The 9,410-nt window shown below is 40.0% G+C and overlaps 1 protein-coding gene across 1 annotated transcript; it reads right to left on the reverse strand.

Moving 5' to 3' along the window:
- Positions 1–213: 213 nt before the first annotated feature.
- Positions 214–9,345, reverse strand: LOC124062922 (protein-glutamine gamma-glutamyltransferase 2-like). The gene is made up of 15 exons (XM_046396022.1): positions 9,201–9,345; positions 8,738–8,923; positions 8,409–8,642; positions 8,064–8,182; positions 7,727–7,855; positions 6,590–6,758; positions 5,940–6,072; positions 5,647–5,750; positions 4,926–5,014; positions 4,497–4,650; positions 4,039–4,127; positions 3,325–3,508; positions 2,998–3,158; positions 2,190–2,326; positions 214–1,826 (listed from the first exon to the last, which is right to left on the reverse strand). The coding sequence occupies exons 1-15, from the start codon at positions 9,343–9,345 to the stop codon at positions 1,679–1,681; spliced, it is 2,181 nt and encodes a 726-aa protein (XP_046251978.1). The 3' UTR covers positions 214–1,678.
- Positions 9,346–9,410: the final 65 nt, after the last annotated feature.

Below are 9,410 nucleotides of genomic sequence, written 5' to 3' on the forward strand. Positions count from 1 at the left end.
TTCTCAAGGTGTTGTTTATATAAGATAAGGGTGGGCAATTATTTTTTTCCATGGGGCCACATGAGAAACAGAAAACACTGTGAGGGGCCGGACCAAAAGACTGAACTGAATTCTGCATATTACTAATTGTATTTCTTTATAAAAAGCAGTAAATAGCATTGTTTTGACAGACTGGTAAGAGTATGTTATAGTTAGGCAATAAAAAAAGTTAGGTTGCCTTGCAAAAATGTACTTTATTCAGTCAAATTTCCCAAAACAATGGTACACATATGAACATTTGCATGCGTTTCAAAAGTCCGAAATTTTTCCCTGTAAGATTTGGACAACCGTCCGTTGTGACACCTGCCAGTCTGTCCCATTTTAGCCCCAGCGTGTCCATGCACGCATTTACCTCTGTGGAGAGATGGCTCCCTGTTGCTGTACCTTTCATCGACCGCATTGCTGCCAGCTCCTCCGTAATCTTGAAGTCCTGCGTTACTGAGCTGTGTCGCGAACATCACAGCTCTCGTCCAAAGCCAAGAAGAAAAAGTCAAAACTTGCCACTTCACATTGAAGCTGAAGCTCCAGATTCCCCGCAATGTCCTCGACCCTTCTGGACAGTGGGACATGTTCAATGTTCATGCTTCTTTTTTTTCAGGTCATATTAGTGCTGCAGAGTCCACCAAGCACTCTTTGACAAACTCTCCGTCCGAGAATGGCTTACTGATTTTAGCGATTTTGTGGGATATAACAAAGCTGGTCTTGGTTGCTGCATCCTGGATGTGTGAAGCTTGGTAAAAAAGCCTTGCTGCTTTTGCAGCTTAGCTAGCAAAGCTTCCGATGTCCGCGCAATTTCAGCATCAGTCAAGTTTTTATAGTTCTCTGCGTGTTTCGTCTGGTAATGCCGACTCAAATTGTAGTCTTTAAACACGGCAATCTGCTCCCCGCAAACTAAACACACGGCTTTACTTCTGACTTCAGTAAATAAATAGTTAGCAGTCCAATTTTTGTTAAAAACCCTGCATTCGACATCTACCTTTCTTTTTTAGCGTGATCGGACATTTCTGGGGGCTAATGACGTCTTCTGACAACGATCCAATCATGTGCACGTCTTAAGCCTACGTATCGTGTCAGTGAATAAATTCAACTTCAAAATAAAAGCAATGCAGCTTTATGCATAATGTGAAATCAGAAAACATGTTTATTTGATCATTTCCGGTCAGAGTAAACCAACGGGCCGTAAAATGCCCAGGTCTGCCTTAAGCCATCAGCTGCTTTATTGACACATTTGAATTCAACTAATGAAATAATGAATATAAGATAAGATAAGATGAACTTTATTAATCCAGCATCGGGGAAATTCACTTGTCATGGCAGCTCACAAGAAAAGAATAGAGTGCAAAAAACTAATTAATTATTATTAATCATTCATGCAGACTAAATTTGCTTATTTTATTGCAGCCAGTAGTGATTTTGTAGTCTACTACAAAAGGCAGCTTACATAATCGCTAGTGGATGTGGTTGATCAGAAAAATAATATTAATGTGGATAGTATAATGGTATACATAATACATGGATAAAAATAATAATGGGGTTAAAAAATAAAGTCTGAAGCCCTGATGCTAAGGGCGACCCTGTAATCTGGAGTCCAATGAAAAGCAAAGAAAAAAAAACTGAGTTGTCAGATTTATGTACTGGCTCATTCCTTCACAACAACATTAATGAAGCTCTTGATGTTCCTCAGTTTGTTGCTATCAAAGTTCACCAGCAGGACACTGGAGCCAGCACTGGTGGGTCTGAACTCAATGCTGGCCTTGGCTTCCTGTTTGGGGCCCACAGCTCCAATTCTGCAAGAATAAGAGATATAATATAATACAATCTAAAATTATATAATATAATATAATACAATAATTCTGCTGATCTCTAGGTTTATGAATTCAGCTTTCAATAGCTTTGGCATTGAAATCCAGTGTATAAATTCCATATTAGATTTTAAGATATTCTTACTGTAACTGTGATTATGATAACATTTATCACTGCAAATCACACAAAAAAAGTGAATTTTGAAGCTACATCACAATGAGTGCAGTACAAACACTATTTTGTAAAGATGTTTTCAAGGGCATTGAATGATACCAAAACAAGTAAAAACAGGAACACTAAAATAAATACTTGACACATGAATCGACTCATAACAGGAGCTGACATACTTTGCGGTTGTGGGTTTGCCGTCAGTGAGGCCGACGCCGTCTATGGTGAAGCTGCAGTCTTGCAGCAGCTCTGGTAAAGGGTTCAACAAGGTCAGCTCTGCTGTCACTGACTGGTTTACTTTGACTTCTCCCACCAGCTGCAGAGATGCATTGAGATGCAGAATGTGAGGCACAGGTTTCATCTTGTGACAGGTGGTTTAATATTCTAAACAATTAAAATTATGTTGTGATAAACTTGCACAATTAAATAGGATTACAATTACCAAACAGGGCAAATCATACTTCCAACATGTGAACAGGAGGGAGCAGAGGTCAATCAATCAATTAACATAAAATAAACAATTCACCACAAACGTCCTCAAACTTCAGGCAACAGCATGGTGTGTAGTGCACTACAGTCACGAGAGTAAAATGAATAGTTGTTTGGATTAAGAGGCCAAAGGTTAAAGAGCACAATTTACTCTTTCCTGAACAACCCTGCACTTCATGTACATCCAGATTAAATTGAGTCTGGGTCAGATCAAATGAGTGTCAGCAGAAAGGCCAGGATATCCTCTACAGGTTTCTCTGGAGGCTACATGGCTATTGGAACGCAGATGAGAGACACCTCCACAGAGGACACACATGCATCACCCAGTGTCAGGATATGTTCACCCATAAATTACAGGAATTACAGGTTACATATGATTCTAATATGAACTGGTTATATATGGCAGACTCACTGATCTGGATTCATTCAAATGCCACAATTCTCTGAGAATTTAGGGACAAGTCCAGCACATTCCTTTCACCTGTCCAACGTCCATACCTTGATCTCTATATTTGGCTCATCTAGCACAATGGTTTTCTCAGCCTTATGGTAATCTATGGTCTGCTTGTCGATGGTGATGGCTGACAGGTGAATCAACCTGTCAGAGGTGATCACTGGTCCATACTGGTCATACTCCAGCCTGAGGGACAGATGTCTTTCTGAAAAATGCATATATTATGCAAATTTGGTTATTAAAACTATTTTTATGCAATTTCAGCATGAAAAATGAATTATGGACAGATGAAGGTCTTCTTTCACTGAGGCATCTTAAAGACTATGTGCACTTGCTAATGACAAGAAGGATTTTCGTGGGTGGGACTTAACCTTCTCCAGAGGGCACCTCCACTTTGTCTGAAGCAAATCCACAGCTCTCTCCTTCTTTTCCATTGTAGGTGACAGCTCTGGCGAAGAACAGGAAGGAGCAGGTCCTTGCCTCCATGCAGTTGTTGGTGAGGATAGCAGACACCTCAAAGTCCGAGCCAACGATCATGTTATCAGCCAGTTTGATCTTTTTCCAAAAATAATGTAATCAGAATAAAATTGTTTAAGGTCAAATGAATTTCAGAGATACTAAAGCATACATATCACATTTAGGATTAATCAGACTCCCATTTAACCACCCATTCACTAATCTATCTACCTATAGGAGATGTTTAATGATACATTTACACCAGTATACACACAGTATAAACACAAATGTTGCTCATACATGGGTTCATGCCAGTTATCAGTATTTGACAACCACAATATTGCATTATTATTAACATTATTATTGCGTTATTTTCAAGTTCCTCTTTTTGACAATGGTCTTTTTTGCATGTGTTGACATCTTTGTTTACACAGTTCCCTTTTACATATTAAATACATTTTCTGTTCTTGCTGCTTCGAAAACTCCCATATCATTTATTCCTATCAGATCTCTTTCACAATTAGAATTGCACCACTTGGACCACAATTTTTTGAAGTCATTTCAGAGTTTAAGTCCTTTTCTAGGACGTGTTTTTAAGGTGTTTCCTGTAACCTCTGTATAACAAACACCTTAAGACGGAGTCCTGGCTCTTCTCCTCGCTGCTGTAGCTTGTTGTGGTGTTGAGCCTTCTCATACACCTGCCTCTCCTCCTTTGAGCCTGAAAACCATCAGAATCATAACCAGTGTTACACAACGCTACCATCAAAAACAGTCTCCTTCAAACTCTCTTTTGATAGACGTGGACCCATGCAACGTGTCTTTAATGTCAGGTTGCTGAGGTCATCTGTCTCTATTTTTGTCCAGTGTGAGAATGTGTGCATGTATGTAATGTATGTAATATGTGTCTGTGATTACACTAGAAGGAGCAAACATTGTAACCATTGCACACTGACTCCAAACCAGAAATTTGTTTAAATGAACAGCATTTTAATCAAAACTTTGAAGCTGCAGCTGGGATACATTTAAATAGGCTTGTGGTCTGGAGTCACATTATGTGTGTGTGCATGCACATGTGACTGTGCAGTACCTTCTGGATACTTGTACTGGTGTGTGATGTCGTGTCTCTCATCAGAGCCCACAGCTTTAGTGCTGATGAAGCGCCCAATAGACTTAGTTGATCCATCAAACTTGACCAACTGACCATTCGAAAGGCGCACCAAGTCCACAACATCTGCATTAACCTGACTCCACACACGACGTGAGAAGACACGATACAGTGCTGATTAAAAAGACATTTCAGTTGATGGACAACAGCCAAGACAAGCTCTTAACACAAAATGTAATAGCAGGAAGATACATTTGTATATACACATGTGCACAAACCTCTTAAAATATGTTTAGATCAGGTCTTGTCATTAAATGAAACCTCCAACCTGCACCCTTATTAAGCAGCCAACACAGTAAACTTGTTTCTCTTTCAAAACGTTACACGAAAAAAATTCAAGCTAAAATTCACCTCAGCAAATATAAAGGGAGCATCATACTTCTTGGTCAGCTCTCCTTCTTTGATGGCTCTTAGTGATGCTGGTCCACAACAGAAAACACCTGACAGCATCACAGAGACAGAGACAGGGTTAATTTCATCAGGTTTCAGACACACAGGACACACAGTGCCTTGATTCAGGTCATGCAAATCATCCAAGTAATCCAATAAAATAAAATACATTCCCATGCGAAATGTCTTTGGTGATGAGTAATATATGATTCCCTGAAAGAATAGGCAGGTAGCGTATTTTAAGAGCCCAAACTAGTGTAGGAGTTAATGTCTACAAATACAAGGAATAAAATTATGTAAACACCTTTAATGGTAAAAGATGAGTTGCTGAGCTATATTAATTGGATGCAGCATATAGCAACAAAAGAGGTTTCCATAACCACAGTTAATAAATGTAACACGGAACAGGTGTCCAGAAATTCCAAATGGTCTGCATCAGGTGCATTTGGTTTTTTTTTTTAACCCTTGTGTCAATAGTCTTGAGATCACTCATGTGAATGCGCCAAACACAAGCTGTCACATGTATGAAGGCCATAACCACACATCAAACCTGTGACTATCATCAGCTGAAACGAACTGCTACAGGTACTTTCATGAGAAATGACTTTAGCTGGTCATTTCTCATTTAGTGTCATTTAGTGAAACACAACAACAGGACAACTTGCACAAAGTCAAAGTTTACCTTCACTTGTCTCCTGTGGCGTTGGGTCACTGGCTTGCCACCCATCGAATTCTGACCCCAAATCTGCACGGGTCATCCAGCTGTCCACCCAAACATGGAAGTTCCTAGTAAAATTTGTCAAATAAAGGTAAATAACATCACCGTTTTACTTCAATCAGTAAAATAGGTTTCATTTTGTCCTATAGGAATAATGGAAGATATCAAAAAGAAAGAATGTAAAAGAAAATGTATTTAATGAGACAGTTGTGCTTCTACAAAAATTTAGGTATGTTACATCACTTCCACTCACTCACCATATTGAATCACCTTCAGAAATTCGTTCACCATTTTCATCATACAGGTTTTCTATTATCAGGTTGGCATCAGCATCATGAGCGGATCCAAAGTTAGTAACCACTCGACATGGGATGCCCAGAGCACGGGACACTGGAAGGGAGAGGAGCAACACTTCATCACACCACTAAACTAAAGCGCACACTTGAGATGACATCTGTCATCAAAGACAAACAGTAAAGAAATAACACAAAATGTCACAGTGCGTAGATAGCTACAAAAGCACAGGATTAGATCCTAAATTTAGGGTTTTGATAAAAAGGTTTGGATTGTGAATTGGGTGGACTGGAGGATGACTGGGATGAAATGATGCAGAAGAAAACAGTACTGTTGGTGTAGAATGGTGCTGATAACATTTCAAGAAATTGTTTCTATTTTGTCTGAATGACAACATGCAGTTTATTTTTAAAATTACATTATGTTGGCCAGCCATGCGAATAATAAGTATATCAATTGTAAAAACTCCAGTGCACACCAGCCTGAATATTTAAAAACTCACAAGTTAAAAGCATCTAGAAAAAAAGGGAAACAATAATTTCATAATACACTGAATTCAGAGTACACAGACAGCCAAACCAGGAATCTCATGCACTGCATACTGTGCTCCAACCTGTGCATGCAACAGCAGCAAAGACCCAGCACTGGCCATAGCAGACAGGGCCACTCTCTGCCCACTGACGCAAAATGTCCCCGCTGCCAGTCCACAGTCCTGGATGAACTCCACCTGAAAATTCGCCCCACTCTCCCACAAGCACTCCCCTGTCATCATTGCTGTTGATCTGTGGGCAGGAAGAGGCTCAGTGAGAAAGAGGAAGTCAGTGGCAGTTTGCACGTTTGAGGTTCAGTTAGTATGCATCATGCGAAAAGTCTGAGGCTTATCATTTTGACATCAAAATGAAAATGATAAATTTTTCACATTATATTTCCCCCAGACACCCTTCAGAATTACACAGACACAGACATTACAAAGATGGAGACGTAGCCATACCAGATTTCCACTGCACAGAAGAATTTAACTGGTGGAGGTAGTTAATTAGCAACATATGGCCACCCTGAAAGTGTAGTGCAGCAAATGCCAAAGTTATAAAAATGTGCACAAATATTTTTCAGTGACTGATTCAGAAGGAAGGGGCACTGAATAACAAAACTGTTCTAAATTGTCAGATTGTCAGATTGGAAAGGATGTAAATTAGGTCTTACAGATCGCAGTGGTTGATTCTCTAGTTATTAGTAGAGTGAGTTGATAATCAGTACAAACATTTAGAGGCCTGAATAATTACCAGAACAAAATGTTTGTTATATTTGCTTTGGATTAGTGCATCCACAATGTATTATGTAGCCTACCCTGTCAAGGCTATCATCAGTATCTTGGAAATAGCCTGGTACTGATTTATTGTACAGGGGCAGCTACTGCTTGGTAGAAATAGCCCTGGATTTCTCAATAAGCTATTTTAACTAGCAGCAGGAAAAACATGATGACATATTTTAATTTATTGCACTGCTCTTTGCCACCTGCTTGAAATCCACGCTACACATGAATCCAATGCCACAAAAGATGCCTGGAGAGAAGAGAGGGACTCATAAGAATGTGAGGAGTTTCCCCACAGAGCAATAGAAAGCAGCAGACAGGTTTTCTGGTGCACCATGGTAAATGTTGCATGCACAACTAAAATGCTGGCTTTTCACAGGCTGGTTGAATGGCATCCACAGAGCCTCATTACTTTCTATAGCCTGGGCACAGACTCACCATGGCACTCAGCACCCTGGTCACATAAATCGGATTTCTCCTGGCAGAGCAGTCCTCATCAGCATCAGATACAAATTTTGGGTTGGCATCCAGGATCATCAGACAGATATCCAGTATACTTGGTTCAAACTGTAGACATACAAATAAACCGACAAGAGAGAAGGAGATTGGTATGGTGGCATGTAGAGATTTTGTGTCAGCTATATTTTTCATTTGGTTTTAACAGCGTTACTAACTGAGTGAGTATAGTTGGAATAAAAGCCTGTGAATTATAAGTGTGAAAAAAGTGCCACTATTCCTCTCTGCCTCAGTGAGGTTTACTCAATTAAATGTGTACTTGTCCAAAGTTCCAGGGTGTCCCCTTGATTCGCTTATGTGTTCCTCTGTAGATCTGCCCATGTTGCGCTAAAACATACTCCTGCCTCTTCGTCTCACTGCGCATGTAAACGGCATCTCCTGTAATTCAGTACACACAAAGGACCCACATATTCAGATCAGCATCCTTTATAACATGTCTAATCTGACAACATGTATGGTTATAGTTTTTTACTTACATTTAGCTGTGCAAATGACTTTAACTCAATGATCATTAAAGGGGAATTAAATGCTAACTGCATGTTGAACACAACAAAATGTAAATTAACCATAAAATCTGAAGGAAAAACAAACTTTAAGTACTCACTGGGGCACCAAGCATTAAAAAGAAGGATGAACTGTCCTAAATTGGTCTTCTGTCCCTCCTGGTCCAGACTCAGAGAATAGAGTCCAATGGGGGCGTTGGGCGAGGAGCTGATAGTTATAGACACTGTGTTTGCAGAGGGATCATTAGTGGCGGATGCGCTCCACTCGGTGTCCACTGTGGACTCACGCAGACCGAAGGAAACCTTTGTGTCTGATTCTTTTCTGGGTACTGGACCTTTAGACAGAAACGTGAATGTTAAAACTAAATCCAAATGAAGGAGAGCTTTGTGCACACAATGGTGATGCAGTCATGCAAACACAGACGCTTACCAGTTTCAACGATGAGTGTGAAACTTGTTTCACCCAGTTTGAACTCTCTGCTGCCAGGTTTCAGATGTAAAATGATGCTGAAGGGCTGTCCCCTTCTGACAATCAAACGCTCCGCTCCATACAGATCTGTACGATGGCTGCTGCTGTTGTTCTTAATGTCCAAATCACAGCGTTCAATGTCTGAAACTGTGTAGACGGAAACAGAGCTCACCTGTGATATCTGATCACCAAGTTCGAGATGATAAACCATTTCTCAAAGCAGATACGGTGCTCCTCTAATGTTTTAGATCTGACATAATGTCTTTCACCATTCCAGCTTATCACAGTTCACACTTGACTGTCAATCTGATTCTTACTAAAAAACAGTTTGTAAAACACATAGTGAAGCTGCATCTTTGGTCGTACATAATACACTCTACTTGATTCTTTAAAAATAGTAAAAATATTTTTTCTTCCTCCTTACCTTGACTCATGTCTGCAGTGAAGCTGCTGTTCCTCAGTTTCTGTGAAAAGTGAACTTCAGCTTCAGCCTGTGCTTTCTGGTTAATGACTGTGCAGTACCACGCCCCCTGGAGGGATATTTGTAGCATGTGAAACCTTATCTTCATACTCCCATCTGTCTATTTGACGCATCAGTAATTCTGTTTTTAGTCGGACACACACTTACAACACA

Source organism: Scatophagus argus, chromosome 8, assembly GCF_020382885.2.
Source record: "Scatophagus argus isolate fScaArg1 chromosome 8, fScaArg1.pri, whole genome shotgun sequence".
Taxonomy (NCBI): domain Eukaryota; kingdom Metazoa; phylum Chordata; class Actinopteri; family Scatophagidae; genus Scatophagus; species Scatophagus argus.

What these genes read in the sequence shown, in the direction of transcription:
- LOC124062922 (XM_046396022.1), bottom strand. Translation starts at nt 9,345, where the DNA reads ATGAAGATAAGGTTTCACATGCTACAAATATCCCTCCAGGGGGCGTGG. An exon ending in CACTGCAGACATGAGTCAAG is followed by an intron (nt 8,924 to 9,200) that starts GTAAGGAGGAAG and finishes CCGTCTACACAG; the next exon opens with TTTCAGACATTGAACGCTGT. An exon ending in AGCCAAATATAGAGATCAAG is followed by an intron (nt 2,327 to 2,997) that starts GTATGGACGTTG and finishes GCATCTCTGCAG; the next exon opens with CTGGTGGGAGAAGTCAAAGT.